The sequence below is a fragment of the Apodemus sylvaticus genome, chromosome 11, assembly GCF_947179515.1.
Source record: "Apodemus sylvaticus chromosome 11, mApoSyl1.1, whole genome shotgun sequence".
Classification (NCBI taxonomy): domain Eukaryota; kingdom Metazoa; phylum Chordata; class Mammalia; order Rodentia; family Muridae; genus Apodemus; species Apodemus sylvaticus.
Window position 1 is genome coordinate 12,928,989 of NC_067482.1, and position 16,364 is coordinate 12,945,352.

Genomic DNA, 16,364 nt, shown 5'->3' on the forward strand with positions numbered 1-16,364 from the left:
CTTTAAGTCAGTATGGATCTGTCTCACAGATCAAAGCTAAGGACCACCTCTGATGCAGACACTATCAAGGCCACTTAACGAGGCGCACCACGTGCCTTCCCTGACTAGCTCATCTTTAATTAAGACGCCTTAGTTTACTTGAAAATACGCTACCTTCCTAGTACACTGACTTACGGAACTGGATTTTCCAGAGGTGAGAACCAATTTGTATTGATCCAAATTACAAATACTTCTCACTCCGCCCCCTTATGGTTAAGATGTTTATCCAAACAATTACTAAGGACTGGAAGTACAATATATAGTTGTGAAAATTAGCTTATGATAGAGGAACTATTATTCATTTTGCTCAGGAAAAAGGTCTCTGGCACGGTGGCTTCGGAGTTATCTCCTTCTCTCCAAAGTCCACGCTGTCATGTTCCGGCAGCTCTGCAGCCCACACTCTTCCAACACCTCCTCCTTACACATGTACGTTGCCCACAGCCCTGTCCTCGATGTCTCTCCCTCTGCAGCCTTACCAGTTCTCAGCTGCACACTCCGTGCCTCACGGCAGGAGTTCTGGATGCCACTCCTTCATCCTTTTAGCTGGCTGTAAATGGTAATTCCAGCCTAACATCTCTTATGCTTACCTCCTGACAGTGTGTCCTACCAGCCCTTTGAAGGCAGGAATTTCGAAGGGCATCAGCTCCCTCCCTTTTCATCACCAGTTTCTCCAGATTAACTGCACCTCCAGCTATGCAGGTCCTCAGCCAGCAGACATCAAGACCATCTCCTTAGCCATCACTGAACTTTCGTTTTGTGAATGTGTCTCATTTGTTCATTCTCCTCTTTACCCCTCACAGAGCAACTCAACATCCGTGGTTAGCTACCCATCAGTAACCTTTAGTGCCTCTGAGATGTCCCTCCCTGTGTGTGGTGTACTGTCCTGTCTTTCCTTCAGCTACAAACACTGATGTCTTCTATGATACTACCTATTACACACATAGCTCAACTCTTCCTATGACACCTCAGGAACTGAGTAGCAACCCAGGTCTTCAAACTAACTCAGTTAGGAACTCAGCAGGGTGAGGGATCAATGATGCTCTGCTGGCCTCACATCTCCGCCGCTCTGCAGCCTCACATCTGACCAGTCATCTGATGGATCCAGCCACAGGACAGACCTCCAAGACTACCCTTCAACGATGCCCTTCATGCTTGGTACCTGATGAACCCACAGAACCCTTAACTGCAGGCCTGTTCCAGCGCTGAGGCTGGCCAACCCCTCCTACTCATATCTCACCTGGCATTAATCTCTGTGTCCTAGCTCTGCACAGTGTCACCAAAACGACTGCCCCAAGGTTAGCAACTGGTATAGATAGGAATAGCATGACAATTCAGTCACCATACAGAGGTATTTTATGTTCAGAATTCAATCGCTTGAATTTTCTTACTACATTTAATGAACAAATGTCTGTTTTCAGGAGTTTGCACTCAGTGTCAGTACTCAAAAATTTCCAATGTGTTAGAAAATCACAGGGAAACTGGGTGCATAAACCCAAACCTACCTCTGGCAGTGAGTAAAGGCCTCCCTAAGGAGAAGTCAGGACCGAACCATGAGAGAGAGAGCCAGCCATGCGAAGGACAAGCTGCTAGCTGCTCCAGATGAGAAGCTCTGGTTCCCTGAGGCAGTGGAACTAACGGGGTAAGGCTGACACGTGGGGAGGAAGGGGCTGGGCTGCCGCAGTGCTCAGAACCCGTGGGAAAGGCTGTGTCCATACGTGCTTTGTGGCCTCAGTGCTGGGAGCACCATGAGGATCTCCTGGTGCTCCGTGGCCATCCAGCCTAGCCACTATGGAATTCTAGGACGGTGTGGGACTTTAAGGAGGGGTGGGTGGGTGTTGAGTGAACAAGAACACTTGCCACTAAGACTGACACCCTGAGTTTAGTCCCCGGAGTCTTCATGGTGGAAGAGAGAACTGACTTCCCAAGCTGTGCTGACCTTCCCAGGTGGGCTCTGACAAGTGTGTGCACACACACTCTTACAGTAATGAAATGCAGGAATAATTTCTTCAGTGGATGGTACTTGGAAAGTGACACTGTGTTGTCCTCAGTGTCTACCACAGGGGGAAAACAAGGGACTGGGAAGAGAACATCAACAAGATGGTGCTAGTATTTACATGCAAATCGGAAACAAAGCATCATTCTGAGACCCCAATGCACTTGTGAAGCAGCTGTGAAGTGCTTTCATACAAAGCTTAGTTTTAGCTGAAGAAAACAGGTTTGGAAGTTATCACTTTGTAATACACAGAAAAGGCCACAAGACTTCAGGATCAGCACCTAATAAGATAAAGAGAAGTGCAAAACTGAGCCCGGGGGCAAGGCCCAGGAGTCAGCCAAGGAAGACCAGCACTGTGTGTGAGGCAAGCTGCAAAGTGCAGCCACAGTGGGGCAAACCCAGGTGGGCACAGTGCCCTGAGCCACACCGGGGCAGCCCTGAACAGAGGGACCCAACATGGCCCTCGGAGTCCAGTCCTCTTGTGAAGTTTACTGCGACCCTCGATCTTAACCCTCAATCTTAGTGAGGCACGAGTGACTGGGAGAGAATAGTGCAGACAGTACCTCAACATTCATGTCATCTTTTGCCTAGTCCTTAAAATCAGCTAAACCCTCAGTGTTGTTTATCATCCCAACAAACCAAAGCCAAGTAGAGGCAGGTTTGTTTGCCCATACAGCATTCCTCTGACATAAACAAACAAACATAAAGCAGCAACAAAAATGTATCTTATTTTTGGAGTAACGGTGGATGCTCATGGATTTTCGTTGAAAACAAAGCATACATGATCCCAGAGAACTGAGTGCCTCTCCAGAACATTTTCCCTAAGAAGACATTTAAGCCCTCACAGATGGCCAAGCGTACAGCATGCACACTGCCCAGACACCTGGGGGACCATCGGATTAATCCTCTATCAAGAAGGAACCGAGTCATGTGGTCTCAGGCAGCTAAGCCTACGAGAGGGACCACCCGGCGCTCTGCCTTTCTTTCTCCCCTGCATTTTGCTATCCAAAAGAATCCAACGTAATGAAACCTAGAAAGGCCCCGTGTGCATCTCTCTACCGTCCTGAAGTGTAGCATGTTAGCCGTATAAACAGATCAGGAACAAGTAACAGAGTAAATGCCACCCTGCAGCTCCTCTAGAAAACTCTCCATCCCCAGAGGCCTCCTGGATCGCCTACACAGCAGGACTCACTGGAGGCCATCCAGCGCACCCATGTTCCCTCACACCCAGTCCACTCTGCCCACTCCACGAGGGCTCCAGTCTGTCCCAGAAGGCACCAGCTGCTTTCCCTCTTCCTCCTGACTGCCCTTCCTCGGGTACTTAGGATCACGTCAGCAGAAACAAAGCTTTCTTCAGTGTAAAGAGCCACACAGAGCTACTTTCAAAACTAACTGCGGACTTAAGTTTATGTGGTGTTTACGTCTATCTGCATGGACCTTTTCACGTACAACATCACCCACGGTGTTTCGTGCAAGCTCACTAAGATGACGCATGTGTATCCTTACCATCATCAGAATCTCTAGGCTGTTCCTAGTTTTCCCACAGTTACAACAGAGACACCAGGATCTGTGTGTGTCTCCTTGAGGGAGCTAAAGGGAAAAGCCACCTCCTTCAGATGTCGCTTTCACTTTAATTCATGTACTGTTGTTATTTTCTTCCCACAGCTTCCTAACAGCTAAGAAAAACACTCCTCCAGGATGACAGCTACTCTACTCTTAAGTCACGAATGAAATGGGATGAGAACAGATTTTTAATTCATTTGCCTTATTAAGAAAACACCAAGGGAACAGGAGAGACTGCTTGGCTTTTAAGAGCGCTGTCTGCTCTTCCCAAGACCTGGGTTCAATCCCCACCACCCACATGGAGGCTCACAACCACCAGGGGAACTTGATGCCCTTGTCTGGCCTCCTTGAAGACTGCATACATGTAGTGCACGAACATACATGTAACCAAAACACCCATACGCCAACAATAAAAATACATCTTAGAGGGGTGAGGGTACCAACAGTGATGACACTACATGAACTCTTTCTCATCATCTGCATCAAGAAGCAAATTAATTCACTTCCCCTACCATGCTCAACCAGCTTCTAGTAACTTGTAGACACCCTGGGGGAATCAAGTGCGAGGAAACCCAGGAAGAAGCAAGAAGGGAAGAAGCAAATCTTGGCAAAAAAAAAAGAACAAAAAAAGAGAAAGAAAAAAAAAACAAAAACAAAAACAACAATAACCAAAAAAAAAAAAAACCAGAAACAAAACCACCACACTGATCTACTTGAGAACTGATCAAAAGCAAGTACACAAGCAAATATATATATTCACATGCTCAGAGTGAACTTGTAATCCTGGAAACTACATATCTTTAAATATACATGGGAACACAGTATAATAAGTGGAAAAGAAATGCTTTCGAAATGAACAGAAAAAGTCCCATGCCAGCATGTCCGCCAGGTTCGGAACTGGCTTGTGTAGACAGTGTTTTTACTGCAGTCTCTCTCCTTCTTAAAACTAGAGCAACAATAAAAAGCGTTCATCAAATCCCTTTCTCTCCTGTATCCTCAGACTCCGCAGAGACATTCCTTAAATGGTTCTCCACCACTACCCCCCCTTCCTAAGCTCCTAGTAGAGCATGCTACAACACCAGCTCACAGTCAGACCTCTAGCACCATCTGCTGAGGAAGCCAAGTGCTAGCTGCAAGGGACAGTTTCCCTTTCTGCAGCAGCAGCTTAGCTAGTCAACCACCACTCCTTCACTACTTAAGAGCTGAAATGTGTAAATTATAAAAAATAAAATTAGTTCTAGTATCCCCAGGTTCTGGAGGTACTATTTCCTCCCAGAGATAGTCACACCCTGACACTGTGTACCTTCTGAAGAGTGGAAGGCACCTATGACTGCTCCCTGAGTATCTTAAACCATCTCTGTGTAGATGAGTCACAAACGCTCACACAGCACCATGCTACACGCATTCTTGTTTGTTTCGGGTGTGGTAAGAGCATGCCCAGCACAGGTGCATCCTCTTTTCATATTTTTGTCCGGAGTGGGCAGGGTCTGAGGATGCAGAGAGCCAACTGTACCATACAGCTTTTAGCCCTTTGCCATGACAGCTCTGCCCAGCCCCCGCCGGCCACCCAAAAGGTACTTCAGGCTGGCCATGGCACTGTAAGTTATAACACATAGTTAGTACAACTACATAATGACCTCTGGCTAAAAGCTGCCCTCAGATATACAAATCACTTCTTTGCTTAAACATATTCCCCTAATTTGTGAAAATGAAAAACCCAGACGCAGAAATAAATTCGGAATCAGGACAATGCCTCAGATACCCCTCTTTGTTTCTGGGAACAGATTGCTTCTTCCCAGCTGTTAGATTAAATAATACATATTTGATTTATTATGAAATTTAATCAGGATTATCTCACTGCTAAAGTTAATTTCCTGAGTATAGCCCGAACATGCTGCTTTGAATTTCGGGATCTCCTGTCGTCGTAATCATCTGAGATTTGTATTGTTAATATAAAAACTGCGGTTTGAAGTGGGTGGAGACCTGGGACACTCACAGTAAATACTGGGCACGTTACTCACAGCTCAGGCACCGAGAGCGGCTCTCCTCTGGGTCACACTGTTGCTAACTGACAGGAGGAGTATCTGGGGCCATGTAGTGAGCAGCTTATCTTCTCTGGGTCTGCTGTCCCGTGAGCACAGCGGCACTGTGAGCGGCACTGAGGACACCAAGCTACACCATTCTTTAGTCCTGTTCCCTGCCTCGGAACGACATGCTAAGATGCTCGGGCTTTGGACTCTTTTAGCAAGGTGCACTGTCATCAGTGACAGGAAAGGTATAGATTTAATAACCAAATGGCAGGGGTAAATCTGTATGGCCAAGCTAATATTTATTAATAATAGCAAAATAATCATTTGAGAGCTATTAATTAAAATACTGTCTCCCAAATAAGAAAATAAGTAAACCTTAGTTGAAACATATTAAATAGTCTTTTAGTGAAAAAATTCAAAATAGTAAATATATTAATATGTTCCACATTTAGGTAAGAAAAGCTTGAATAAAATTTTAAATTAGCTCAGATTCCCGAGTAAGAATGTCATCCCCACTTTTAAGAAAGAACATTTCTGGAAATTCAACACTGTGGATTCAATGATGACCCCTCAACCTGTACCCACAAGTAAAACCATTGACTTCCAGAAGTGTCCAAGACTTTAGGGATTCCACAAGTACAAATGACCCAGAGTCCAAACAATTTCAAACACTGAGGCTGTCCCCTGAGGGACCTTACTTCAGAAGCACCTGGACCACAGTGGGCTCTGGACATGATCCGTGAGGAAATGTTTCCCTTCAGGTCCCCACTGTGAGAAATAAGAGCATGTCGTCCTTTTGTCAAGTGAGGTTTGCATCCCAGAAACAGTGCAAGTTCACTCAGACCAAAAGCCCGAGACTGGTGGCCAGGGCAAGCAATGCGGGTCTGGGGAGATCAGCAGGAACGGTAATGGCCTTCCACTTTCAAGGGTTAAGTCTCTTTTCAGTTTATAAAACACCCAGCATGGAAATCCTAACTTACAGCATCCTAAAACATGAAAGCCAGGAAGATCCCACCGAGCAGGAGAGGGCGAGCACAGACTCAAACCCTTCTGACCAATGCCACCGTTCACGACCCACGCCTCATGCACACCACTGTCGGTGAGGGAATGTGTCAATCACTCAGTAACCTCAGCAGCATCTCAGCACATGCTAAAGAAGTGGAATAGCAACTATTTGGCGTCTACATAAAAATATACAACGTAAGTCCTCTTCAGCAGAAGACGCTAAATTGAAGTGCCATTTGAAGACTTAGAGTTTAGGTGTTCTCATTACTCAGTGATTGGCTTCTTTAACCTGTAAAATGAATGGCTTCCTCAGCATCACATCTTTTATTGAGATTAAAGTGAAGACGCACAGAGACCGGGCAGCAGCCATGGCACTTGTAGGTGCTCTCAGAGGGCTCCTGCTCTGACTACACGTCTTCATAGAGCTCCTAACCACACAGTTGTGATGAGCGCGTCAAAGGGCCAAGGGAGCGCTGTGCGTGCAGCGCTAGACCAGTCCTCCGCACTCTAACTCCTCACTGCCGGCTTCCCACTACACTGGCATCTGCAAGGTTTGCTATGATCTGTGCTAGAGATGTTTCTCCTCCATTTGAGCCACATCTTCAGACCTGACTTACCATGCCCCTGGGCCATCGTGTCGTCCTATCCCTTGAAAGGTATACTCTAGTACTGCTCGAATTTCAGTTCCTGGCTTTCACTTACATCTCTTCACTGTGTTGTAGTTATAACCCTGTTTCCCAGCTTCAACTAGATCCTGAATGCTTTCAATAACAAGGGATTTGTAGAGATTTATTTCAGTCTCTCTTTAAACATGAGGAGTTTGATAGTTACCAGAGTTTGGAGCCACATATATTAAAACCACAGTGATTTCTCCTACTGCAGATGCTACCTTCAAATTGTGACCTGTAAACTCTGGACTAATGTTCAGCACAGTCTACCAATGCATTGTCAAGTGCGACCAGGAGCTGGCCTGCCTCCCTTTGTCCCCGATGGCACCTGACAGAGCAGGGAAGAACTACTAAAAGCTCCTTGCTGTTTCTGTTTCAACACTGTTTGAACTGAGCTGTTCCTGAAGGGCTCCAAAGACTACATATGTCTTTTACAGCATTTGCTATGTCTTCCATGGATGAGTAAGATAGTGTGCTTGCCTTCAAAGCTCACCCATCACCTTAGCAGCCTGTGAGACACTGCTCCTCTGTTATTCTGAAGGCTCTATACCTCCTTTGTCACTACATCTGACAATGAGTGACAGACACAACCGTTTGTTTGCGTGTTGGGTGGAGGGTGCGGGAGGGGGAGGGGTTCCGAAAACAAGCTTACCTCACCAAACAGATGCAAGAACAGGAATTCACCGAAAGAATGCTGAGAGAATAAACTGACCAAGTCTGGGTTTGTAAGTTTTCACAAAAGACAATTTCTAGATGTTGAAATTTCAAAGGTAGATTCTTGCACAATCTAAATGGAAATTTCAACGCTCAATCCAAATTTGGGGCAATAGATATCTAACACAGCATTTCTTTGGCTGGATATCTATTCGGGTTAACAGTATTCCCTTAAACACTTAATTTAAAAATTGAGGTCCTAGTAAATGCTTCACAATTTTAAATCGATCCTGCAAAGTATGTACTATTAAATTCATAAACTATACCAAAGAGCCCTGTTGCTGAGAGTCTCCTCCTCAGGGACAAAAGCACATTTGCCACATTGGCTACATTGCAACTCTTCCCGTTGGGCTTCCGCTCAAAGGGCAAACAGTTGGCATGCTTTTAATCACGTAAGAAGCTTCCAGTGTCAAGTAAATTTTATTTCAATGCTCTTTTCTTTAGTTCAGATTATAGAGGGTGAATGGCTTGCTCCGCGACTGTAATTGCATGCCGTCTGCTGCCCCGCCACCAGGCAGGGAGAGGAGGGGCGCTTTAGAGCACACTGTGAATTGGAAGCATACTGCCTGCCGTCATTTCCCAGCAATTTATCATGTTAGGCCTCCGGATTAGTGGATTAGCAAAAGGTTTTATCAGAATCCGCACGCTGCTCTGAAGGCAGGCCAAGTGGCCGACTCCACATGCAAGAAGACATTGCACAAGCTGTGAACACTATTTCCAAACACAAGAGGCCACAAAGTGGGACATTTTCTTATGACTGGGGGTGCAGGCTGCTTCCCTGTTTCGTTTTTAATTGCTTACTGCTATTTACACGACTGTTTATGGAAGAGTTTAGCATCAGAACTGGATCCCTACTTAGGAATTATGTGACTTAAACCAAGTAACTGGTACCTCTGAGCCTGTTTCCATAGAGCATATGGCACAGTTCAATTATGGCAAATAAAACTGCCAACATCTTAGAAAAGAAGAAGTCCTGACCCTCAAGAATCATAAACTGACTCTAAAGGAATAAATTACAGGCCTCACCACCTTAGAAGGTGGGTGGACCTTCAGACCCAAACTTCATTAAACCAAATTACAACTGAAATGCAAAGTAAGCTGAAAACCCTTCAGATACAACCCAAGAATTTCAGCAGCCTTCTGTGTGTTCTAGAAGTTGTGTCTCATTAAACAGAGCAGTCTGAACTTCCACTGTTTTAAAAAATACTGGGGAACAAGGTCCCAAAGGAAGGAGAAGGAGTAGACCATCAGTCTTGTGCCTGAGGGGTTTGTTTCGCTTGCTCTCAAACAGAGCCTCACTCTGTAGCCTTCAATCTGGAACCCGTGCTTTGACCTGGAGGGTGCTGGGATCACAGAATGTACCACTGGGCTCTGATATATTTTTGGACTGATGGATCATTGTCTCACTGGGCCCAGTACAGCATTTTTTTAATATTGACAAGCAATCACTAATTGCAAGGAAACTGAATGGCATAATTTTGATTGCAAGAAAAATTCCAGATTTGTTAGGGGAATTTTTTAATATTAAGACCATTAATATATTATTGTTTATAATAATTTGCATCAGATAAAAATTATTTTATGCAAATTAAGAACTATTTGGCAACTATATTGTCTTTTTACTGAACAAAAAATTAATAATGTAATATATAAATACATCTGAGCTAAATCTCTAACTGCATATCCCAGCTTCTATTAATCAATCTACAAATCAATTAGTTTTTTTCCAACCAAGGCTTACTTGAAGTTTTTCCTTTAAAAGTAAAATCTTTCTTACCAAGGCTCATGGCCAGGCCTGGGGGTGCAAGTGCACCCCTGTAACTCCACCACTCGGGAGACTGAAGCAGGACAAGGTTTGAGGGCGGGCTGTACCACTATCAAATCCTGTCTTCCTCCCCCCACCCAAAGAAAGAGGATTCGCTATATTATTATATTACTGTTTACTCTAAGGAAATATTTAATTAATTTTTAAAAATCAATTCTAGCCAGCCATGGTGCTGTGCTCCCTTAACTCCAGGCTCTGCAGGCAGATGTGGGCAGATCTCTGAGTTCCAGGACAGCCTGGGTTACATAGTGAGACCCTGTCTTAAACATTAACTAATTAATGAATTCAAGTATCTGAAATTTGAACCTTTAATCAAAATACATTAGAACGTGTGAGAAATTAAAAATACTTCAAGTGAATGACAGTATATTAAAATGTACATTTACATCTTAAATGTAGATGCACATTTTAATATCTTATATATATATATACACTCTAAATGCATATATACATGTGTGTGTGTGTGTGTGTGTGTGTGTGTGTGTGTGTGTGTGTGTAATACCAGTGCTTACAAAGAAAGCTGCAAGGCAAGCTCCTGAGCACCTGCACATTAAATACAGCAGTGCGGGGCTTGCACACAGCTCAGCAGGAAAGGGCACCAGGCCTGACAACATTGCTGGAACCCAGAGGGCTGAAAGAGGGGACCAACTCCCACAATTATCCTCTGACCTCCATTATGGGGCTCTCTCTCTCTCTCTCTCTCTCTCTCTCTCTCTCTCTCTCTCTCTCTCTCTCTCCCTCCCTCCCTCCCTCCCTCTCCCTCTCTCTCTCTGTCTCTGTCTCTCTGTCTCTGTCTCTCTCTGTCTCTCTGTCTGTCTCTGTCTGTCTCTCTCTCTCTCTCTCTCTCTCTCACACACACACACACATACACACACACCCATGAAATAAAAATAAAAGTAGAAACAACAGTGGTGGAGAAAGGAGATTCAGTGACAGACCACGCCTACAATGTCGAGACTCTGGGCTCCAACCTCAATGCTGAGGAAAAAGTATACGGCCTTGCTTGAGAAGCTAGACCATAGCAAACTGTTGCCAAAATAGGTGAAAGAAAAAGAGAAAGATTATAACCTAATAAATGAATTAAAAGAGCAGATAAAGTCAAAGCTCATTCTAGATAAAAATAGTTGATCTTCCTTCAAGTCTGAGCAAGTCAAATGGAGGAAACAAATTAAAAGCTAAGGAAGGAACACCAGGTTCAGACTGCAAGATTTTAGAGGAGTGGTTCTGGCCCATCAGGAAAAGCATTGATAATGAACACCCCGTGTCTTACACGAAACAGGCAAACTTCCTGGGGTGGGAGAAGCACGTTTCAAAATTTACAGTAGAAAATCACGAACATCACATGTATTGTCAAGTAAGTATGTACTTGAATACATGTATTAACGACATAAAGTATGTACTTAAAAACCTTTCCCCAAGAAGCTCTGAGGCTTGGCTGGCTGCCCAGATGAACTCTTCTACATGTTTTAAGGGGAGACACGTAGATCAGACACTAACTCCTGCCAAGGCTAAGCCCGGCATTCCCCAATGTACTTCTGAGGGCCACAAACAATAAAACCTCAACGTGATACTTAATAAACAAAAACAACACCATACATAGCCTTCACAAGGTAAGCATCTTTTAAAAAACGGAAACCAGCAATATTTTTTTAAACCAAAACACATTGTGATAGAGTCTATGGTTGATCACGCCCTCCCGAGTCTCTCTCTCTTCCCCCCACTTTCCCAAGCCATTCTGCGCTCAGTCGTCTGTATGATGCTAAATAACTCTGCCAGCCTAGGAGATAATGCACCCACTAAACAACTAAACAACTCTTTCTGCCCTTCAAGGTCACTTCACAAGCTACCCACTATAGGAAGTGAGAGACTGGTATTCATTTGCTAACATTCTTCAACTGAAAGACAAAGAAAAATCACAGCAAAAATTGTGCAAAACTATAAAGTATGTGCCAAAATAAAAATACACTGAATTAAAGGAAATCCAAGAAATATGATGGCACTTGCAATTAGAAATAACACGCAATAGAGAATTTCTAACATGAAATCAGAAAACATTACCAATATTTTAAACTAAAAAATTAATTCACAATGCACAATACCCTTACATTGGCAACAATAACAAAAAGACACAACAAGAAAATACATATTTCAGACTAAAAGACTTCCTGGGTCTCCAGTATAATAATAAAAAGTCTACAACAGAATAAAACAACTAGAAGACTACAAGTTAAGATGCTAAAAATGCCCAAGGAGAAAAGGGGGCGGGGTGCAAGGCCACACAGATCAGTGCTCACCCAGCACCGTACTGGCCTACAACTAGGGGAGGCAGGCCAAGTGAAGCGGATCTGAGGCAGGGGGATCACCCATGTAAAGCCAGTCTAGAATACATGCTGACATCCCATACCAACCTAAAACAATAAAATGCAATAAAAATCATTGAAAAATATGCAACTTGGAATCATTTTCTTACCCAAACCATCCATCAAGTGTCAGTGAAGCCGCAAACTACTCCTGAGCGGGAGAAAAGACGTAGCAGGCAAAACAAGAGCAAGGGGGGCCCAGGAATTTTCATGAAGACCAAAAAGCAGGGACTGAAGGAGCTGAGGAGCTTGCAGCCCCATGGAGGGAGCAACAGTGTCAACAGGCCAGGCCCCCCAGAGCTCCCTGGGACTGAACCACCAACCAAAGAGTACACATGGAGGGACCCATGGCGCTGGCTGCATATGTGGCAGAGGATGTGGCCTTGTTGGATGTCAGTGAGAGGAGAAGCCCTTGGGCCTGAGGGGGTTTGATGCCCCAGTGTAGGGGAATGCCAGGGAGAGAAGATGGGAGTGGGTGAGTGAGTGAGTAGGTGGGTGGGTGGGTAGGTGGGGGAGCAGCCTCATAGAGGCAGGGGGAGGGGGGATAGGATAGGGGGGTTTCAGAAGCGGAGACCTGGAAAGGAGAAAAAGTAACTGTGACACCATGTAACTGTGACAACCGTGAAGTGACCAATTCCAAATGGAGATGAATTACTAGAGTACAGAACAAACTAAGCAAGCAAGCCAGCAAGCAATCAAGAAAAAAATCACAGAATGGCATGGCATCAAACAAAAGAATTAATCAGCATGGTGATAAACAAAAGAATCATAGCATAAGTAATAAATCACCATAGCAACCAGTGCCAGGGACAACAGAGCCTTGCAGGAGGGACGTGCCCAAGGTGTTGGGGGTGAGGAGGTGAGCGGGCATCTGGGTTCCTTTCAAACGTGTGCCTGGCAAAGGCTTGCCACACAGATGTGGGGCACAGTTCAGAGCCCCGGAGCCCACAGAAAGCTGGGTGGGCAGGGCTGTGCCCAGAAATCCCAAAGGGAGGAAGGAAGGCAGAGCCAGGAGGCTGAAACCGGGGCACGCTGGAGAGCCAGAAAGCTCGGGCTCTGGTGCAGCAAGAGGGCTCAAGGAGGAAGTCGGAAAGCTATGAAGGAAGACATCCAAATTCCACCGTACAGTTTTTGTGGGGTAGGGGTGTCTTTTCCATGTGGCACGTGTACATGTATGTTACAGATCAAAAACAGGGCCATGTGCATACTAAGGCACCCACGCTACCAACTGGGCTATACCACAGCCCCAGAAATAGGATCAGGAGACAGCAGTCAAATATTTGACTTCAACAACAGCCTGTTATGTGCTACATGACTGCACATGCACAATGAATGTATGCACATGAGCGGGGCCAATGGTATAATTATGTAATTATAAATTCAACCCAGGTGAGCCAAAGTATGAATTTTATATACATCATCCAAAATCAGTTCGGGAGGAGGTTAAACAAAGAATAAAAAATTTAGCATGAGATATTAAAGTGGCAGAAGTGAACATTTATCCTTCCGAGGGGCCAGCCGCGGAAGACTGTTTTGCTAAATCTGACATTTTAAACGAATGCATCACCTATATTATTTTAATTACATACATGTGTACCCATCTGTGTGTGCCCTGTGCACATGTGCAGGCACCCTCGGAGGCCAGAGGTGTGGCTCTCCCTACGGCTGGAGTTACAGGCAGTCGTGGGTGCTGGGAAAGAGACACACACTCTAAACCACTAAGCCATCTCCTGAGTCCCACATTAAAATAAAAATTACTTTAGTGATTTTTAAAATTTTAAACTTATAAAACAAGCTGGAAAAAAGATAAAAGAAAAAAATCAGAAGTCTCGAGGTTTAAAGCTGTGCTACCTACTTTCATGCCAGCTTCTGTTATAATAAGCTATTATTATAAGTCATTATTGGGTTGGTTACTGAGCAAGATCAAACTCCCAATCATGCTCCCAACCCTCAACACATTCACATCTAACAGAATACACACAAAGTTCAACAAAATGACAGTGTCGACCGAGCTCAGATTTGTAAACAAAACTAATTACCAAAATCCCCACATCAACAAGGCAGTAAGCGTGTGTGCCCACAGGGCACTCCGGCAGTGTCCTCCATCTCCCGGCTTCTGGCCCCCTCTCCCAGGGTACCTCAGAAGTGGTCTGCGTGGCAGTGTGCAACCCTAGGCAGGACAATGGATGAAGAGGAACAACAACAACAACAACAACAACAACACTGCACTGAAACTGCCTCCTGGATAAGGATCTCAAGTCACGGAGTCCAAAGATCCCTGAAGAGTGATGAGCATTTTTGAAATACAAGAAAAGTAGCGCACTTGTGAATAAGGATATTAGCAATGTGAGCAGCCACGCCCTGTCCCTGCTACGTTACATCATCCATAGACTTAACGAAAGGGCAGCAAGCAGAAACGTGGAAGACAAACCGTCTTCAATGACAGCAAAGATAAAATACGCCATGTGAGAGCAACTGCGAACAATATCGCTAGGTGTGCTGAGCCATACAATTACTTTGGGATTACTAATAGAGATGATTTTACATAGTGAGTTGCATCAGCATTTCAACTTCTGAACAGAAATCAAAAGCACTAATAGAAGAAGACTAGTTAATGGTATGCCAAATGCAAAATCATTAAGACAATCATAAGAAATCATGTATATTCTAGGAAAACATCAGATTTTTATGCAAAAGCTAAGTATAAAAATATTTTAAGTATATTTTAAATATGAGATATGTTCACGTGCGATATATATATAAAAAATATAATATATATTTTTATATAAATATAAATATATGACATATATTTATATATAAATATATAAATATAAATATATATATACATATATATATATATATATTTTTTTTTTTTTAAGTAGAACCGAGTAACTGGTGAGAAAAACTGCCTTTCTCCTGTGTGATGGGCATTTCCCCATGTTGGCAAACAGACAGCAGCAACTCCAAAGGTTAGGAAGATCAGATGGCTAATAGTTACCTACTTCCTATTTTAGAGCTTCTGAACCTAACATCCGTCTCTTACTTCTGTTCGTGTGTGTTCCACAGACAACGAGGCCACGCGTGTAACTTGCCTGAGTGAGAAATGAAAGGGACGGAAGCAAAAGGCTCCTCCGGTGGCCGGCTATGTGGAGCGGGGGGCGGGTCTACGCTCTTATCTGAGGGTGTGCTCTCCCCAAGCCTGTCTGCAAAAATAAGATCAAACAAAACAAAAACAAAATAAAATAAAGATAGTTTTAAACAAAAAGTGAAATATAGTATAAACCAAAGCAAAAATTAAAACAACAGCCTTTTTGAAAAGCGGAATTCACAGCCCTGATCTGATAAGGGCTGAGGCTTTATCCTAAAGTGAATAGCTATTTGTTGCTACAAAACCAAGTTTAAAGAGATTAATCAGTGCTACATTAAATTACATTAAATACAACCTACTTAATTAGTCTAGTTCACTTAATACTAGCTATTTCTATTTGTAACTGAACTTGAGTTTAAACCCTGCTTATTACAAATACATATTTAGCAGACTTTCACCAAAAACCTATAGAAGACAAAAATTGCAAGTGGTTATACATTCATAAAATTGGTAAATTCAAATTCTCAATAGTCTGAAAAATAATTTGCTCCATTTGAAATTGTGCATTCTCCCAACACCTTGTACTACTTACATACACACACACATACACACACAAACATATGCATGCACTCACATACATGCACTCGCACACATGCATGCGCACAAATAGTATGCACAGCCCAGCACTGTTCTGACCCCTACCCTCACATAGCTTATATGAAAAACAGACATTAAAGTAGTAGACACTAAAAAATGTATACAGTGTGCTTGAAAACAAATATGCTACAGAGGAAAATACAGAGCAGAGAGGAAAGGAAAGCAGGAAGACAGAGTGAGCCTACTAGCTACAGAACACAGATGAGCATCACAGAGCAAAGGCGAGGCCGCCATGTCTGAGAATTACTCAACATCAAGGCTGCACTCCCTCACTCGAGCTGTCCACGAAGGACACTTACATGCCAACTGAGCGCTTTCTGACTTTCTTGTACAATGTCTCTTTCCTGATCTAAGCAATCAAACTGTACTATTTGAAACTGATCAAGAAAGAGATTTTAGGCATTCCCAGTAAAACTTTGTTC

General features: G+C 43.8%; 1 protein-coding gene across 2 annotated transcripts in view; it reads right to left on the reverse strand.

Moving 5' to 3' along the window:
- Bmp2k (BMP2 inducible kinase) overlaps positions 1–16,364 on the reverse strand; it is a 102,484-nt gene that overhangs the window by 3,389 nt on the left and 82,731 nt on the right. The window contains exon 15 of one of the 2 annotated variants that reach the window (XM_052198540.1): positions 15,290–15,400. The exons of the other annotated variant lie outside the window; for it this stretch is intronic. Coding sequence (XP_052054500.1) covers positions 15,290–15,400 — 111 coding nt within the window. The remainder of the gene's footprint in view (positions 1–15,289; positions 15,401–16,364) is intronic. 2 annotated transcript variants of the gene reach the window in all.